The 20,509-nt window shown below is 30.6% G+C and overlaps 2 protein-coding genes and 1 pseudogene across 5 annotated transcripts in view; 2 read left to right on the forward strand and 1 right to left on the reverse strand.

Annotated features, from left to right (window-relative positions):
* Window positions 1–440: 440 nt before the first annotated feature.
* Window positions 441–20,509, reverse strand: part of LOC145186900 (uncharacterized) — a 31,851-nt gene continuing 11,782 nt past the window's right edge. For 3 of the 4 annotated variants that reach the window (XM_090094961.1, XM_090094962.1, XM_090094963.1), the window contains exons 3-10: window positions 19,276–20,509; window positions 18,335–18,955; window positions 16,252–18,033; window positions 11,249–11,488; window positions 9,752–10,746; window positions 8,488–9,628; window positions 6,820–7,593; window positions 441–5,000 (exon numbers count right to left, since the gene is read on the reverse strand). The exon at window positions 19,276–20,509 is cut by the window's right edge and continues 1,457 nt beyond it. In XM_090094961.1, coding sequence (XP_089951087.1) covers window positions 595–5,000; window positions 6,820–7,593; window positions 8,488–9,628; window positions 9,752–10,746; window positions 11,249–11,488; window positions 16,252–18,033; window positions 18,335–18,955; window positions 19,276–20,509 — 11,193 coding nt within the window. In that variant the 3' untranslated portion in view covers window positions 441–594. Of the gene's footprint in view, window positions 5,001–6,819; window positions 7,594–8,487; window positions 9,629–9,751; window positions 10,747–11,248; window positions 11,489–16,251; window positions 18,034–18,334; window positions 18,956–19,275 lie in introns of those variants that run through there. The other variant, XR_016454721.1, reaches the window with a different exon arrangement.
* LOC149884408 (uncharacterized) lies at window positions 13,003–13,876 on the forward strand (annotated as a pseudogene).
* LOC149884409 (uncharacterized) lies at window positions 13,653–14,855 on the forward strand. Its single transcript, XM_090094965.1, has one exon. It carries the CDS (start codon window positions 14,005–14,007, stop codon window positions 14,791–14,793), a length of 789 nt encoding a protein of 262 aa, XP_089951091.1. The 5' UTR covers window positions 13,653–14,004; the 3' UTR covers window positions 14,794–14,855.

A 20,509-nucleotide genomic window follows, 5' to 3' on the forward strand; every position in this document is an offset into this window, starting at 1 on the left:
TGAAGACAGAACAATAAAAAAGTTCTACTTTAACTCAAAATAGTGAGTTTATACAAAAAGATGGCTTTTTAATGTTGCCTGTAGCCAACTAAGTATATTATTGGGGTTTAAAAGTTAATCTTTCCACTAAAAGAACTCAAAAGTGTCTCATAAACGGACTTCATGAAGATTATTTTTGCTTTCACAGCGCAATTCAATGAGAATTGTATATAAATTGTGAAAGATATCCTACAATAGGAGTTGGCAGCCTTTGATAATAATTTAGGAGGCAAAAGGTTTTTTGACTCCGCGTTTTACAAGTGTTTATAACAAACGATATTATAGTGAAATATAAATTTTTAAAATAAAATAAATTCACAATGAATAAAAATCTATCGCTTCACTTTAAAAAATGATATTTGTTTTAAGGTATTATAAATCGATTTAAATATTTATAAATAGATTTAAATATTTATATTTGTAAAGATAATGATCTTTTTCTATTTTTACAATCGGAAACTTTAATTTTTCGATATCTTTTGAGTTTTTTAATCAGCGTTTTTCATTTAGAAAATTTCCCTATAGCTTCATTTTAAGCATCTTTTTTTTTTAATCTTAAAGATAACTATCTTCGTCGTAAGCCTTATTGAATCGCAATCCAGTCATTTCTCTCGATTTATCTCTTTTATTCATTTCAAAATCAGACCTCTTACGATATTGATCATTTAATCGGCGTTCGTTTCTTTGTTCGAATCCAGTTCGGCGAGATAAATCCTTCCTTAAATTTGCATGGGAAATGCGCTCATGAAATCGAGGCGAAGTTCTATCAGGTAATGCTATGGAAACCTTTCTTGGGCTGATTGTCGCGCCCTCTCGCTGTTCCAGTGTATAGTAATCTGTCATAGACGAATCACTATAACTACGAGGCCGATCATATATTTCTAAGGAGTTACTTGTACTGCTAGGTAATTCTCGAACGGACTTACCAAAGTAAAAGTCATCTGATAAAGAGCTCGTACTGTAACTACGGTCAACCTTTCTGACAGATGTTTTGCGTGAGTTCGTGTAGTACCTGTTATCTTTCGCACCTACTAATTTCACTTTTCCATTACCACGTAGAAGCCGTTTTATATCATTCGGTTGAATTTGTATTTTATTGGAATCACCTGATCTTAAGTATTTTTTAAGCTCAGAACGCCGAACTTTAACAGTAATGGGTCTCTTAATTGTAGAACGTCTTCTTAAACTGCCGCTATCATATCGGACTAACTGAGAACGTTCCTCAGAGGGGCGATGAAAACGTCTGTTTTTTGATTTTAAATAAGCAAGATCAGTATCTAATGCTATTGATGGACGTATATATTGCCTGGTTGCATCTGTCGCATCTGGATAATCTGAATAAATAAGATCATTTTCTTTTCCTTTAACAAGAGAAAAACTCGGTCTATTGCTATGAAAGTGTTCATCACGATATTCGTGATTTAAATGGCGCTGCAAGTTAACTTGATTGTCTTCAACTACACTGCTTCGATATGATCGGCTGTAAACACTAGCTTTTCTCTCGTCATGCCAAGATTCTGTTTGATAGGGAATCGAAACAGGTAATGGCGGTTTTATAAGATCTTTAATTATATTAGAGGGCGTCTGCTGCTCGCTTGTTTGAGTATAGCTATCAACAAGAGAATGATGCCAGTCACGTTCGTCATCACTAATAAACGGTATATTAGATTTGTTATTAGGATCATCTGAGGTGATGCTATCTTTTTTACTGATATAACTTACAGGTGGGGATACACTAGGATATGGTTTTTGATTGATTGGAGTCGAAAATAAACTGTTTGATCTGCTACGCTGCAAATAACCACCACAACAAGAGTCAAAACACGTCTTTCCGTCAGCAGGTAGAGATGCAAATCTGCCGCCCCTTTTACAACAAGGGTCGCAGCATGAACAAAATCTGGAACAACAACTTGGGCAGCATCTCGGAATGAAAAACCATAGTAACCAAAATAACAGCAAAAAAAACAGAATTATAATAATAAGGATTATCCACAATGGGGGTATACCTGGAGTAGCAGGGCATTGATCGTGTTCAACCTTAACAACTTTGTAACCAGAGTTTTGCAAATTTTGGATAAAAACTTCATTTCCTTTTTCATCTTTATAAAACTTCTCTACGTATGTGATTAACTCATCATCGTCGCATGATTTAGTTGAATAGAATCTAGAGCCAAACTCAATGAACGTTCCATTTACTGTAACATTATTTCCAGAAAGCTTGTAAACCACTATGTCACTTAAACTAACCCCTGCAGTATTAGCAAGTAGTTGTATCAGATTACCCAAATCTGAGCAATTCCCAATTAATCGATTGTATGGAAAGTCAAACCACACATAAAAGCTGTACCTGATTGAGGGAAAAGTTTCTGTAAGTTTTATGGTAAAAAGGTCGTATGCAACTTTTCCACAAGAATCTTTAGCAGCCACTGAATATACTTGGCTCGTTTCTTTGCTGTATCCAACTTGTAAAAAGTCAAAATATCCCATAACTCCACAAATTGAATTGCTGTAAAGCTGTAACCAATCCGGATATATCGATTCATATTTAGTATTCACAAGAAACAGTGTAAGGTTGCTATTCGCACCATCTTCAGCATCAATAAACTGATCGTTCGGCAAATACACTCTGTAAAAATTACCAGGGTTTACAAAGATCTCTGAGATACCGTTAATTAATTGAGGCCCCATGGTTGCCTTACAGTAACCATAGAGTGTATAAACTGTATCTAATCGTTTTACACAAGTTTTGATAATTTCACTAAAACTAGCTTTTTCAATTAATTGCTGAGAACGTTTAATCTCTGAACAATCACATGAGTTTGTCATTCTTCTACAGAAACTCCAAGTGTAATCAACAATTTGATTCTGTTTAATTTCCAAGCTTATGCTATTCACTGATGAATTAAAGTAACTGCTTATTTTTTCAATTAAACAAATTTCTTGAAGCGCAGGGCTCTTCAATGGATCTACAATATAACCAGTGAGAGTCAGCTGATAATCAAGAACAGGAGTCTCACCATAAACGTCAATGTCAACTTCTACAATAGATTCGTTGCCGCCATCGTCAGTAACTTTCAAAAAATATGAGTATCTTTTAAAAAGGGCTGTGTTACCATTATATTTAGGATAACCAAAAATAGTCCTCGTTTGTTTGTCATATTGTAACCATGATGTAGTTGGTAAAATTTCTGTTCCTGAGTTTGCAATGTAAACAGTTGTGAGTAAACTTCTCATGTCATCATTCTTGTTGCTCACACATAAATCATCATTGAATTTAAAGCTGAAAAAATTGCAAATTTGAGCTTTAAGGACAATTCGGGTCGTGTTACACTTGGGTGACTTTGAATTGCATCTTGTGTCAGAACTTGCACTTACAACTTGAACAGCTTTCTTAAACTCGTCACTCAAAACTCCAGGCTGCAAAAACAAAGTGTTTGTTAAACTTGTGACAACTTCTTCATTGCATATACGGCAATCGCCAATTTTGAGTGTAAGTAAATTCTTGTTAATCTTATAATCGATGATTTGAATTTGCTGGAGAGCGCCCATTGACTTAGAAAGATATTGAAGCAGTGGTTCATAAACTGCTTTTAAAATACTAATATCAGTATTATATGGGTCGGAAAAGTTCTGATAAACATCACGTGACTTACTTGAAATATTTACATCCATTGACCATTCATAACCTAAGTTTGCTTTGTAAGTACTCAAAATACTAACAGTAATAGGAATTTGTACTGAATTATTGCAAGTATTTGCTGCTTGCAATTTAAAGCTATATACCCCCTCAGTAACATTAACAGTTGGGTAAAAACATATATATTGATTAGCTAACTGAGTCCAATATGAGTTTGGCACAATACGATCATCAGAGAAATATAAAGTGTACTTTAAACTATCTTGGTTGTATGAATCAAAAAATATATTACTAATATCAATACATTGTGCTTGGCAGGCATACAGAACTACTGTTGGAAGAACCTTTTTAACAATAGGGGAGGTCTGCACCATTAAGGCAGATATATCATGCTGGATTGTGATCAGAGTGAAGTATTGCATGACATATGTACTAAAGCTATCTGTTGCATGCCCATCAACAGTCATAATTTTTACATCATTCTCTAACATACTTTTCTGTTCTTTTTCACACACCATTCTTGGCACAGTACAATCTGCATATTTAAGATAATATAAGCTATTTCCAGGTGTAGCCTCTATATATAAAACACGAAAATCAGTGAGCTGTCTTTTAGAGTAACTAGTAATAAGTTCAAGAAGTTTAATTTCTATATCCAATAATGGAGTGGTAGGAATTAAAAGACTTTGAAATCCAGTGCTTACTGAATAATAGCTATCTCGGTCATTTTCAACTTCAACACTAACATTGTATTGAGTTACAAAATCATTAGCAGATTGCAATATATATCTCTGAATTTGCTTAAGACGAATAATGTACTCTGTTGGCAGAGCATAAATCTCTCCTGATGTTGCATTTAAGCGTATCCATGAATCAAACGGAAGCTCACTGCCATCTAATTGCAGCAGTTTGATAATATTACCTGGCTTTGTAAAAGTTGCATTAAGTTTATATCTAAACAAACCACAAACTGGAATATATAACTGTATGGCTGAACCAGATATTGGTTTGTTGATGCAATTGTTTAAGAGAACATTGACAACATAACCAGGTGGTAGAGTCATAGAAGAAATAAGAGCATGGACTGTTTTATAATCAGAAGAAGTACAATCATTGGTCATTGAGCAGTTAAGCCAGTAAACTCTATAACGATTAACAGCTAGCTTCTCCCATCGTAGGAAATGAATATTAGACCCATTTTTCGGACCAACTTGATTACGAACAGAGGTCATGACTAAACTTATGTAAAAGTTATCAACTTGGTCCATCACAGTTGATGTTTGAACTGTTACTACATATTGAAGAGAGTTGATACTCACACTTCCTGAAGTAAAATGCAAAATAATTAAACATACATCCTATAATATTAAAGTTAGACCTTGCCATTTTCAGGGATTTTAGTAATTTGACAGACATATCTGAAAACTTCCAATTAAACAACAATAAACCTTTCTAACACAAATAGTAAAATAAATAAGCAGATACTCTTAATCAAAATTTGTAATGTTATTCTTTAAACCTGGATTACATCGCCTACAAAAAAGTGGTAAACAGCAATTACTTAATCAATGAAACAGGTAATGGTTAACTGAATATTTTACAAAAAATAAATTTGGCATTTTTTGAGAATAAAGGGATATTGCTTTTACTTTTATCTCCTGAGAAATGTAAACAAATAACAGATTTTCAGTGTGAAAGTACTAGTAGCCTAGCCACCATTTGTAATGTTGTCTGATAAATTTATTCTGAAATTTGGAAGCATCTTTATTAGTTAAAAAAGATAAATAAATATTCAAATGCAAAAGTTGTTCAGTCAAATTTATATCCACTCATCAATTTCAAGTTTCTTTTATCTTTTAGAGCTCAATTTATGCTGATGTTCATTGTTTCAAAAAAGTCAAAAACTTCATTTTTTTAAATTCATTAAACTAGCCAAGCACTGTTGCCTACTTTAAAAAAATAGATAGCAAAATTGAAGAGGTATTAGTTTGCTTAACAGCTATAGATCATATCTGATCATATTTGCAACTTTGGTCAAAATTAATGATATGGTCTTGGAATGATTGGAATAAAATGGTTAAACACCTTCAGAAAGAGCAATTACTGTTGTTACTGACAAGTTGAATGAACATGGCTTACTGATGGAGTACCAGTTATAAAGAAAATCGAGTGTGAAATGGTGTCCGCCAACTTTGTCATTGCCATGGAATTTATCTTGCAGTATGCAATATTCTTTGTAAAAAAAAGGTTTAGCATTTAAATTAATTTGAGAAGAACTAATCAATGACAAGGATAATAAAATTAAAGCTGATTCTAAACCTGATGATAATAATGATAATGGAGAACCCTAGAATGAAAAAGTAACAGTAATGTTGACGAGGGAATCCAGTTTAATGAGGACTATGCTTCTTCTTAAATCAAAGATTTGTAAAACACTCAAGCTGTTTAGAAAATCATTACTTAAAAATAAAGCACTTCAAAAAATTTATGGAACTGATTTACAAAAAGAGCTTATGCCTGTATTTCTGGATACTAAAACAATAATTTTAAAATATTACTGGAAAAGCTCTTAGGTTTATGCAGAACAGATTTGGTTTTAAAAGAAGAAGAAATAAAACACATCTCTGACATTATTCATGCTCTCGATGTTGTAGAGTTGAGTGTTATAGAATTGGGGAATAAAGACTGTAATCTGATAAAATCTGAAAAAATTATTTTATTTTTACTACAAAATCTTAATAAACAAAATACTAATTTTTCAAAATTTATCAAAAATCAAAATTTATCTGATAAAATTAATTAATTAATGAAAGAGGGAAATATACTAATGTTGGTTCATCTTGATGATATATTTATTAGATAAATCATTTGAGACAGAAAACCCCCTGAAGAAAAAAAACCCTGAGAAAAACCCCCCATCATCTTGGTACTTATACAATAATGCAAAAATTCTTTTTAAAAAACATATTGATTAATTTTACCAAAATACTATTAGCTCATAAAATTATTAAAAAAAACTTTTAAAACTATGAAAGAATACTAAAAAATGTTAGTTAGTTACTCATTTGGGTTAGTTACTTATTTCAAGTTGAAAAATTTAAATGTAAAAAAAAAAAATAAATAAAAAAAGTAAAAGAATTTACCAACTGTACTCTGAAAGGTGAGAGGTCGATCATAAGTCATTGCATTACCAGTAAACTTATCCAAAAGTATATACTCATAACTAAAATTCTGCACACTTTTCCAGAAACTTTCTTTAGGATATGCTTCCAGCACATATTTGTTAAGCCACATAAATTCATTTGACGGTAATGGTGATCTGCTGGGACCAGTCAAAGTTACATTAAAATTGTAGATTGAAGTTGTTTCATTTAACACCAGGTCAAAAGACCATAGGTAACACACATTCAGAAGTATTAAAGACTTAGAAAAAGGCGCTACAGTACTACAATAATTGAAAATTATCTCTGAAGCTATACTTTCTATTTCTAGCAAAGGACTCATCACATTGTTTAACTCATCTACATATTCTATGTTGCCAAAACCAAAGTCGAAGTCATTATCACTAAAATTTCGAAAAAGTTGATTTAAATCTCGATTTGTGCATTTTTCACATGACGTAAACTTTATGACATTTGGCTGCGAGCTGTAGAGAAAAAAATGAGGGTTTTTAATGTTGTTCTTATTGGTCGCCCAAAACTCCAACCTTTCAACAATCTGAACTTGAAACAAAATGTTGTTTGGAAAAAGAGTACTTTGTGTGTACGTCAGATGTGCAGCAAAAGCAGGTACTGGAAGTGGATCTTTTGGCATAAAAACTGTAATTTTCAAGGTTGCCTTGCTTCCTTGTGAATCAACAGCTTCCAGCATAAATTCATACTGGTCTTTTGCAAAAATAGTTTCATTTGATATGAGACCTAGAAAAAAAGAATTTATTTTATGCTAAAGAAAAAATGAACTTTCCTAAGATTAGTTTCTTCTCTAAAAACATGCACATTAAAAGATTAATTGAGATGTTTAAACTGCATCTAAATACTGATTGACTAAAAAACATAAATGCAGAATTTGTATTGCCTGTGATACATACTAAATGTTGTTGAAATATGGAACTAAAAGAAACCTTGATGTGGGAGTATAACATTCAATAGTAATTAGGGGAGAGGGGATATAATTAGGGGAGAGGGGATATAATATTGTCATGTTCAATGTCTAAGCTACATAATTGTAATTGTTTTATACAAATTTGAAATTATATTTATTGTTAGCAATATAAAAATGGCTAGTAAATTTCCCAAATTATCATTGAAAAGTATAAATAAATTTTAAGAAATAAAATTTGGGAATTTACTGCAAAAGAGATAAAAATCCCTTGAAATACAAAAAGGACGGAAACTTTTAAACGAAACTATGAAACTTTTAAACATACAAGAAAAAAGTTAAGTCCATCAAGCTCAAAGTGGAATAAATGAAATCTTTAAATATGGAAGATAATTATAAAGATCCAGCAAAGGGAGCTTTAATCAAAACCTTAAAGATGCCTGTTAAATTTTTGTTAACAATTTGATGTAATATCACAAACTTAAAAAAAAAAAAAATAATTACTTAAAATTTTTTTTAAAACTAAGTATAATTAAAATAAAGATACTTTTAAATAAATATAATTATAATTAAAATAAAGATAAGTATAATTAAAATAAAGATATTTTTAAATAAATGCTTTTAAAAAATAAAAATAAGTATAATTAAAATAAAGATACTTTTAAATAAATACTTTTAAAAAACAAATACTTTTGTTAAAAATGAGTGCTTACCTATTATATATTGGCTACTGTTTATGAATAGCCAATCTGAAATATCTAACTCTGCACCATTAATCTTTTTCAAAAATAACTGCAAATGTCGTGTGCTGCCATCTTGCTCATCAAAAAATGCATTTTCTGGAACAAGATATCGAATAATACCACATTTTGAATACAAAGTCAAATCTCCATTTGATTTAGGTGGAGTGTTAGGGGGCTTGAAGCATTTGCTACTTATTGACACTGACAGAATTGTAAATTTGGAGTTTTCTTTAAAATATCTGTAAATGATGTCACTTACTTCATATGCATTGTTTTTAAAGGTTGTAATTTGTGCTAGAAAGCTTGAAATAAGTGTATAATAGGTGTCTGAGTATGCTAACCTAACAAACTCAGCAGTGTATGTGCAGTTTATCCATCTTATTATAAAATTATAAGGATACCCAGAATACCTTTGAAAACTAAAAATTTGAATTGTATTTTTCTCTGATTTCAAATACTCTGATAAAGTTGTCATAAACAAGTTTACAATGAATATATCATTGTAGTCAGAGTTGTATTCTGAGCTCAAAAGAAATTCAAAGAAACAAAGTTCTGATCCTGACTTTTGTAAGGCTTCAAATTGATTATGCTTAAAAGTCCATTCAACAGATGCAAATGAATTAGTTAATGGATGCACTGAAGTGAGAAGAAAAGTTTGGGATGAACTCATTTGTATGACTGTTGATAGAGCATAGACCTTTTGTTCTGGCCCATTGAATTGCAACCATGATGATTTTTGAATAGCACTACCATTTTGATATAATAAGTTTAGATAAAATGAACGAGAATCCTGCCCAGAAAGATCTTTAAAAACATTCAAGGGGACATCAAAAGTCCAAAAGCCACATTCAGGAACAGGAATTGGGGAAGGAGGAACTACAATGGTTTTATTTTCACCAATTGGGCCACACTTTCCTAAGTAAAATTGAGTAGAGTATGGAATTATATAGGGTTGCATAGCATTGATAAACTGTGGTACAGGTGCAAACTGTGCAGTGGTCAATCTTCTTATGATATAATCCGTATTTTGTGGACTACATTTTTTTAGGGAACAATGTGTCCAAATAATTGTTGATGGATATTCAAAAGACTTTACATAGATTTGTCCAGTCTAAATATAAAAAGATTTGTTTTTACTTAGTAAAATCTAAAATTACTTAATAACTTAAAAAGTAAAACTTTTGAAAAAGAAAAATAAAAATAAAGGAAAGATAAATATATAAAATAAAAATACCTTGTCACTGGCATTAAGATACTGTGATAAATTGTTTACAAACCTAAATAATACAAATGAAGTGCTGCTGTCCACTTGTCCAATTTTAAATCCTGTTCGAAAATATGCATCAAACACCATCTCATTTGTGCTTGTAAGAATCTTATATGATATGTTTGCTGTTCTACCAGAAGAGTCAGTTGCAACAACTAAATATTTGTATTCAGTAGCTTTTTGAATTACTTGTGGTGTCAAAATACCATAGATATATTGATCTTCATTTATTTGTACCCAATGATCAGGTGGGATTTTATTGCCATTTTCAAACACAAGACTGAGCTTTAAATTTCTAGTATTGCCATCACGCTTGTCAGAAAAGGCATTCCTGTCAATTCTATCATAAAATATTCTACAAAATTCAGCATATACAATATACTCATTCGTATTAGGAACAGGTGGTTCTTCAATGCAGTCATAATTCCCAGAAACATTAAAGATTTCAAAATACTCAGACATATAGTTGGAATAACTTGGATTTACCATACCAGTATCTAAAACAACTTTGGAAAAAATTTGACTAATTTGACTGTAGTAAGCCATTGTGAGCCCACGAGATGCTTCCAAATAAGATGAAAATGAAAATGAGCAATTACTCCATACCACTTGGTATGAACTATCAAATTTTTTAAATTCTAATATTTTTATCCTAGTAACCTTTGCATCACCAAAATAAGTGCTTGTTCTTTCCACAAAAAGCTGGAGCAAATCTAACTCAGCCAAATCCTCAACTATGTATTTGTATTTAAAAGATACTGCGATCTTGCAGTCACTTGTGAATGGAGAATTGTTAATTGTAAAGCCAAAACTTGATGTAGCAGTTAAGTTAGCGCTATTAGTAGCCTGAATGTAATACCTGAAGGATGATTGTATGTTAAATACTGATGAGATGCCTATAGCATATAATTGTTGAGTGGCTGAGTTGATTTGAATCCAAGATGAGGTAGATACTCTTTTATCTGTAAAAAAAAGTAAAAATATGAAAAAAGTTTATAAAGCAATAATTTGGGCTTTAATAAAAGTGTAAAAGTAAAAAAAAATATATATATATATATATATATATATATATATATATATATATATATATATATATATATATATATATATATATATATATATATATATATATATATATATATATATATATATATATGCTTAGGTGAACTGTAATGCAAACCTTGATAAGTAAAATGTCATTTAACATATATCAATCAAAATTTTAGAAGAATAATTTTTACAAAGCATACATTTTAGCTATACCTTTGCTATAGAGCAATTCTTAAAATAAAATTCATCATAAAAGTCAAGCAAATTTTGAGAACTTATAAACTTTAATGAAGAAGAAATATATTTTTACTGATTGAGTTTTAAAAATCAAACCAATATAAAACAATCTGTTTTAAATATTCCATAGAATGACATGCATTTTCACATCAATCAGCATAAAAAAATTAAACTTACAATCACTTCCCAACAATGTTAATGGCAAATTCCGTGTGCCACCATCAACACTGTCAATGAATAAATCAGCTGGCAATTGAAAAACATAAACTGTACAAAAATCAACAGTTTGTGGAGGTATTGGCTTTAGAGGTCGAGGTGGATTAACAGTTGGAAAGCATGTTGAAACATAGTTGACAAGAGTAACTTTGTAGAGTGGATTTTCAGTCAGAGATGTTGTAATTGCAGTGTTAAGGATACCTTATTAGCAAAATAAATAACAAATTGAATCATGATTCAAAATTGAATCAATCAAAATACTTTAGAATAAAAACATTTTGAGACTTTCATGACCAAACAACTTTTATCCTCAAATGATTTCAAAAACATTTTTACATGGAAACATTTTAGAAGGATATAAACGATATATGTAAGAGTAGGGATATAAACGATATATGTAAGAGTAGGGATATAAACGATATATGTAAGAATAGGGACAATGGATCCATTCGGAACTCCGTCTCATTGGATTTTTCTTGGTTTTTCGGAGTTTCGGAGTTCGAGAGAAATCGAGAAACCTCGACAGAACTTCGACGAGGTTTTTAGAAAATATCAATTTTTACTTGTAAAATAATTTAATTCTTATTTTATTTCTACGCTGTTTTTACAATAGTTAATGTTGGTTTCAAAATATAAGTGTTCTCTTTGTTCAATATCAACACAAATTTACATCACAAAGCAATTAGTAATGCACAGTGGGATAGGTGGTGGTGGTGGAAAAAACCTCAAAAAAAAAGCTTATTCTATTCCAAACCATATAATAGAACATACTCGTACTTTTCCATTGTACTATTGCAGAAACTCTTTTGATTATAATAGTATCTTTATAATAATAGAAGTTTTTAAATCCACAAAAATCAGTTGCGGTATAATAAAATGTAATGCATGATAAAATATCTTTTTTTGTCAAAAAGCAAGAATTTTTTAATTTTTAAGCAAAGATATTGTAAACAGAAACTTTTAAAATATGATGCGTGTGTGATATTAGTTAATGTATTTTAACTATTTAGTAGTTTACCTTTACAAAAAAAAGTCAAGATCATTATTTACAATATGTCGTGAATCACGTCTTCAAGATGCAATTAGCGTGTGTGTAGGTGTTTATGTATGCATGTGGGTTTTAATGTAAGTAGGTGCTAATGTGTGCAGGTTCTTAACCCTTTCCTGCCGGGGTAGTGATTTTTGAAAATTTCCGCTTTTTAACTTTATTACTATAATAAGGTAGTTAAAAGGAAACGCTCAGATTATTTTAAGATTTTTATTTTACCTAGAAGTACTATTTCTAAGACCTAGGCTTAAAAGTAACGTCAGGAACTTTGTGTTAAGTTATTAGACGAAAAATGTGGTGGTATTTCTAAGTACCATAAGGCAGGAAAGGGTTAATGTACGTAGTTGTTAAGCATGTACGCTCTTAATGTATTCAATGTGTTAAAATGACGCGTTTGTAAAACTGTATATAAGGGGAGTTTAGTTTGTAAAATGTATGATTCGCAGTCAGATGGGAAAAAATATTATCAAGTTCATAAAGAAAACAGTGACTCTTTAGTGTCTCAGGGAAAGTCAAAACAATTCCCCACAAATATATACAAAAACTGGTCTTAAAATAACGAGGTAAGTTTTAAACATATAATACTTTTTTTTTACAATAATGTCGTATATCGTATGATCAAAATAATTTTCTCCACCTTAAGTCTAATATTCTCTTATAGAGAAAAATGGTTTCGGAAGCGTGGAAATACTTTGATAAAGTTTTAGTAAATGATAAGAAATGCGGAGATTGCAAAAAATGCCATAAAAGAATCGCTTGTTCAGGAAGCAGCACAAACGGCCTAATTGGTCACATCAAAAGTTGCGAGAAAATAGATTTAAAACCATCCAGTTCCAGACCAGTTTTGACTAAGATATCGTTAAACTATCTTCTTGCCAAGTTGACAGCTCTTGATGGATACTCGATTAGGTCCATAACTCAATCTGAAACACTAAGAATGCTTATTGAAAATTATGGGCATAGTTTGCCCAAGTCAGCGTCCACAATTTCAGAAAAAATTAAGATGTTTCATGCTGAAGCCAAATGTTTAATGATTGCTGAATTGGCTGCATTGAAAGCAAAAGGAGAAAAATTTGGACTAACAGGTGACGAATGGTGTAGCAATAGAGGTAGAAGATACTACAATTTAAATGTTCATCACGACTGAACATATTGTTTAGGAATGGTGAAATTGCCGTCTCCTAGTTCTGCCGAAACATTAAACATTTTAATAATGCAAAAATTAAAAGAATTCGGTATAGATGATGAAGATGTTGCAGGTAAAACTACGGATGGCTGTAGCCGGATGGTGAAATTGGGTACCATGTTTAAGTTTCCACATCAAATCTGCCAGAATCATTCAATTCATTTGAGTGTTTGTGATTTGCTATACGCTAAAAAAGGTTGTCGCGAAATTGTGAACTAAGAAACTGAATCGGATATTGAAACAGAAACAGAAACTGATGGAGAGACTGAAGGAGAGTTTCTTATTGACTATTCGGAGAATGAGATTGAATATGAAGAAAATATCGAAAAAAGTCTACAGAAACTTCGAATACTAATTAAGTTTTTAAAATATTCATCGTTTCGATATGAAGTTCTTAAAAGAATAATACACAAAGTTTATGGATCTTCGTATGACAAAGGACTATTGTTCGACAACCGCACTAGATGGAACAGTGTTTTTCAAATGATCAAAAGATTTTTGGACTGCTTAGAAGCTGTAAAAAAAACACTTGAAGAACTACACTGCTTAAACATGTTAGATGATATTGACTTGGATTTCTTAAAATCACTGTCTGACTTATTGGAAATCATTGCTGACGCTGCAGTTCGATTGGAAAAACCAAATACAACAATTTTGGAGTGTGACATCATTATGGAAACGTTAGTAAGGAAATTGAAGGTTGTAGAAACTGACATCAGTTCTAATTTTGCAGAGGCGTTAACCTCCAGATACGAAAATCGTAAAAACATTATGTTGGTATCATTAAGTCGTTATTTGCACAATCCCGATTTTTTTAAAAATAAAAACCACACATTTTTTTATGCTTCCAAAAAAGATATTCAAGTTTATGCTGCAAGATTATTTGATCAACTATTTGCAACAAAAGAAAATAGTCTCCAAACAAAATCAGATGATCGCGCTAAAAGCAAACAAGAAGAACCATCACAATCGACATCTTTTTTTGTCGAAATTCAAGAAGTTTTATATCAAAATCAATCAACAGCTAAAAAGCCAAAAAAAGTCAAGACCTTCACCGATCAGTTAAAAGAATACGAAGTAACTGGTGTGAAATCAGAAGCAGTTTTGAAATTTGAACTAGCCATCCACAGAATTCAAGCAACTTCCTCGGAAGCAGAAAGAGTTTTCTCCTCGTCTTCCAGATTTGTCACAAAGTTTCGTAGTTCACTTTCTGATGAAATGATAAATGTTTTCATCTTTTTAAAATATTATTTTAAAAGATCTTCAGAATAAATACTTTTTTAATATTCTTTTTTTAGTTTTTACTAAAGGTACCCCAAGAAGTCTTTATTACAGAGCACCGCGGAAGGGCATTTAACTGAAAGTTCACGCCTTCTTCCTAACCGATGCTGGTTAGAAAGCCATTTATTAGATAAAACTTGTTCGTTAAAAGATTACGATAAGAAAAATATTTAAGTACTAAGGAATATAAAAATATAATTTTTTTAAAAATATATTATAAATTATAAATCGAAATATATGAAAATAAAAAAATTAAATATAAGAACAATGTCTAATTATCAACTAGATAGTTTAATTTTTTAATTTATAACAAAGTTTTATTGAAGCTCCGATTTTTTCTCAACTCCGATGGAGTTTTTTCTCGATTTTTCTCGACTCCGGTTTTTCTTGATTTTGGATCTGAGTAGGGATATAAACAATATATGTAAGAGTAGGGATATAAACGATATATGTAAGAGTAGGGATATAAACGATATATGTAAGAGTAGGGATATAAATGATATATGTAAGAGTAGGGATATAAACGATATATGTAAGAGTAGGGATATAAACGATATATGTAAGAGTAGGTGACAAGGGATGTATGCAACACCCATAGAAATAGAAGAAATTGAAGTTTTAATTTCTTGTCCATTTTAAATGCCATAGATTTTATAGTATCTTTTTTTAAATACCAACTCAATAATTTCTTTTAAAATCCCAACTATAAAGATCTGTGTGCTTTGTATTCAACATTATTTGTTTATTGAGAGAATCAAAATATTAAAGTAAATAAAATTAATACTAAAATTAAAGTAAATTTAACAATTTTACATTTCAAAATCATAAGTCAATTCAATTACACTTTTATCATAACCCCCTCCCCCCTTACTCAGAGAACTTAAAGATTTTTCAACGGATAGTTTCATTGATCCCAACCAACTTTGTAATGTTCTGAGTTTTTCTGATGTTAAGCACTATGAACATGATTTATTGTAGATATTTGTATCTATATGATTTATTGTAGATATTTGTATCTATATGATTTATTGTAGATATTTGTATCTATATGATTTATTGTAGATATTTGTATCTATATGATTTATTGTAGATATTTGTATTTATATGATTTATTGCAGATATTTATATCTATGTGAAGCTTGTTAATTGTTTTTAAACTAAATTTACATCTTAGTCATATGATTGTGTGACTATGAAAAACCCAGGGTTGTTGCATATTATATAAAAGTTTTGGTTAAGAATGTTTCTCACTTTTAAAAGAAAAAAAATTTGTTTTTAGTAAAACCTCTCTGCTTAGAAAATCACCTTGAAAAATAAGTAAAAATAAACTACAAATTAACAAAACATTTTAGACATATATTCCTACAAAATACAAACAGATTATATATTACTTAGAGATTAAGTATATAAACTGATTTTGGTATGAATAAAGTTATAAAAAATAAGTACCTTGACTGCTGTAAATGTCTTTAATTTTACTTAAGACACTCGATTCACATGTATGAAATGCAATTGTCCACGCAATCACACGATACTCAAAATACCCATATGTCTTGGTAAAATACTTTACTAGTATTATTGATGTTGATGTAATTGAAGTAAAATAATTGCGAATACTGTCAACCATGTAAAGACTCTGATTGACATACACTGAGTCACTGGAACCACCATAGTAAAAATAGTATTTAATATAGAATGGAACAACCTGATTATATATTGTATTATCTTTTAGTAAAATAACAGATATTTGAGAAGTCAACCCTGATGAATCAATGGCAGTCAAAAAATATTGATATCGTTTTGTTGCGTCATTTCGAATATCGTCATAAACAACTGCAATAATCCGTCTAGTAACAATATCTACATTAACCCAGCTATCAAGCTGCACGGGAATTTTTTCAAAAGAATACAGCTTTATTTTCAGGTTAAAAGCTCCACCTTCATTAAAGTCATAAAAATAATTGTTTTGGTAAGAGTGGAAATAATACCCACCATAACTAATGATAATTGTAATTTCATCTTTGAGTGTTATAGGAGGGAAATTAGCGCAACGCTTTGTGAAACTCGTTGTTACAGTACTCACACTAAAATAGCTTCCAAATATGTTTTTAAAATTTGTGTTGTATGTGATACGATCATCATAAAACAACTTCATTAAAATTTTCTGTTGCAATCCAATATAATCTACATTCTGATCATCAGAATTATTAACATATAATTGATAACTTTTTGAACAATAACTCCAGCTAAAGTAGAATGAATCTCTAGAATCTTGCAAATCTACAACAACAATCTCATCTTCCCTGATACCAAAATAAGTTGCTAGTTTTCCAATTATAAACTGAGCAGCCTCAATTAGTGAATTGTGTAGGGATGTACCTTTGATTAACAACAGCCTGATTTGGCATTCTTGAAATATGCTGAATGGTCCTTGCAATTGTAAAACCAAAGATGTTGTAGCTCTCAGTTGGGCATTATTAGTGGCCACAAGATCATATGAATATCTTATTGATGAAGACATTAAAGAAGCTGTTGGCAGAATAGAAATTGATTGTGATGATGAAGAGAACTGAATTAAACTAGAAACAGAAATGCTGTTTAGTATAGTCAGATTTAGATTTTTCGTGTAACCCTGCTCATAATCATAAAATGTTTTTTCAGGTATGTAGTATGTAAAAAATCTGCACAACCAAATAAATACTATCGGGGGAGGATTAACAACAATAGGAGTATATGGCCCTTTACAACTTTCACTTTGTTTTCCAATATTTGTAATATCAAAATTTGTGGCAAAAGCACTCACTAAAGCTACTTGGGGATTGCCATTAGTAGTTAACTTATTGTATAAAGTTTCAAATCTGTATAGATCACAAGGTGCATAAGAAATAGAACAGTTGTAATAAAATATTACATCTTTGTTGAACTGTGTAAAGCCTATATTGCTTCGATCTGAATCACCAAGGAAGTTAGCAAGAGTATCCATAAATATGAAGCGACTAAAAACATCAGAAGCAATCTTAGAATAATAGTAAAATCGGTAAATGTAACTTGGTTGTTGATGAGATAAATTAAAGCTTAGTACTACAGTAACAAATGTCTCCAGACCACAAGAATCTTGAGCAACAAGTTGCATAGAGTACTGAGATTTTGCCTCAGTATTAGTTGGCATACCAATAATCTCTTGGTTTTGGGTTAAAACTATCCAAGAGTATTGAATACTGACATCAATTCCTAAATTTAAAAACTGAACTTTATTTACAACAACTTTTTATAATGGCAAATCTAAAAATTAAAAATTTTGAAAATATTAATTCGCAATCAGCATTTATAATCAATTAAAATCTAATGACCCAGCAACTAAAGCAGCAAATAATTTTGATATTCAAACAAAAAATTGTAAAAACTATTCTTTTTTATATTTCCCAACCATAAACTCCAACTCATACATGAATGATCTTTACAACTAACACTTATCAAACATAAGTCAAACCAAATCTTAAAAAATGCTTAAAATTGTAGTAATTTATATCACCTGAAACTAAGAGTCGAAGTTTCAAATTTCTTGTATTCCCATCTTCAACATCAGAAAACAAACTTTCATCTATTAAATGCTTGAACCCACCACAATAATTAACTGAAATTTTGTAAGGATTAATTGTTGAAAGTGGAGAGTTGAATGGACCTATGTATTTCTTTGATACATTCTCTTCAATTGATATTAATTGCAAATTTGCATTTGAAAAAAGAATTAATAGTGAGTTGTTAACCCCTAAAGTTGGTTGTCCAAGCTTGTAGATTTTGGAGGAATAATCTTTTAACCCTGAATCTGTGCAGCGCTGTGGCAGGGAACACACACTCCATTCTAATTTAAAACCTCCACCAACTAGATCACTGTATGAAAAAATGTTGACCACTCTTTCATTAAAAAAATTGTTGATGATGTTGGTGACTTGGATTTGGTAGAACAAACTTGTCTGAATAGAGCCAAGAGTATTACAGCTAATGACATATTTATAATACATCTGAGGGAGTACTCTATCAACAGACATAAGCAGACTTGTTTCAGTGAAAAGGCTATAGCTATTAGTAGCCCGTACAGTAAAGTTAAACAGACCTGAGGGTTGATTTAACAGTATATTATATGGTATAACACCTAAATGAAGAAAAAAGTTAAATATTTATGGATTTTAAATTGTAATTTAATTATTCATAATAACAACAATAAAATGATAACCATGACAGTTAAATGTAATTGGAGAAATACTTTTTTAAAATATGAATCATTTTCAAAATATTGATACAGTAACAGAACCATCATAATTTCAACTCAAAATCACAACTAAATATTCTTTTCTTTAAATTTTTTTTAAAATATGCACTAAACATGAAATATATATATATATATATATATATATATATATATATATATATATATATATATATATATATATATATATAATAAAATGCAATTACCTTTAACAGACATTCCCTCAATATAAACCCAAGCAGTACTTGGTACAATATATACTCCATTGACCTGTGTTACAAGGTATATTAAGTTTTCAGATCCGTCTGCATCTTGAAAAGCATTTTTACTAATGTTGTAAGTAAATGATTCACAAGTTTTGGCAACAAATTGACTGAGAGGCTGTAAAATTACTGGAGGTTGCCCTTGGCAACTATCATCACGCAAAAACTTTGGTTGCTCAATTGTAAAATCTGGTTTAAATCCAATCAAATTGTATTTCTGTTGACTTAGACGTCTTTGATCAACTGCACCACCAGAACAAGACTGTAAACCACAAGTCACCAGTTTTATTGTCACTAAACCATTGCTGTTGATTATTTCATAGGCATGGATACTTTGAGGATTAAATTGATAAACTGCACTAAATGCATCTAAGAACCTTGCGTAAACATTTGTATTTGGTTCCAATTTTTTAAAAAGGTTAGAGACTGCAACTATTTGTATGTAAGATTTCAATGCAACAGGTTGATCATTAACTGTAATGACAAAAGGTGTGGACACACTTAAACCACGCCTGGTTTCAGCATTAATATTGAAAACGCTGCTTTGACTTTTAACAGGCGATGAAGTAATAAGAATGGTTACTTCTTGTGATGTTGAGTTAAAGGATGCAATACTATTACTGCCAAGCAGAGATCCATCTAACTGTGTCATTGATAACTTTAGATTTCTTGTACCACCATCAATTGAATCATTAAATGTGTTTTCTGGAATCAAATACCTCAAATACCAACAATATGTAACACTTTGTGCAGGTATAGGATTTATTACCTTAGGTGGAGTATTAGTGTAAAGACAAATACCATTCATAGCAACAGAAACATTTAAAACATTAAAATATAAATTTAGGGATGGAGGGAAAGCAGCTGCTTTAATGCCTTCTTCTACATATTTATACTTCTCTGTTTCACAAATATCACGAGAAAGTGTACAATTTGTCCATTGAATGCTGTAAACAGAGCTGGGAAAGGAACTCAATTCAATATATTCTACTGTCAATGTTTTATCTCCAAAGTAAGATTGAATTCCATTTCTTAGAACTCTATAAATTGTAACAAAATCACTGAGTCCAGGTTTTAAGGTGAACTTCATATTAACCAACTGTGAAGGTGATTTTAATGATAAGTTGATAGTAATATTTAAGATTTGAGTAGAAGATTGACCATCAATGTCTGTTGC

Source organism: Hydra viridissima, unplaced genomic scaffold, assembly GCF_058129835.1.
Source record: "Hydra viridissima isolate aposymbiotic clone 2 unplaced genomic scaffold, HvirCarnegie_v1 scaffold_8, whole genome shotgun sequence".
NCBI classification, from domain to species: Eukaryota; Metazoa; Cnidaria; class Hydrozoa; order Anthoathecata; family Hydridae; genus Hydra; species Hydra viridissima.

Coding starts and splice junctions, on each gene's coding strand:
- LOC149884409 (XM_090094965.1), top strand. CDS start 14,005: ATGATCAAAAGATTTTTGGACTGCTTAGAAGCTGTAAAAAAAACACTT.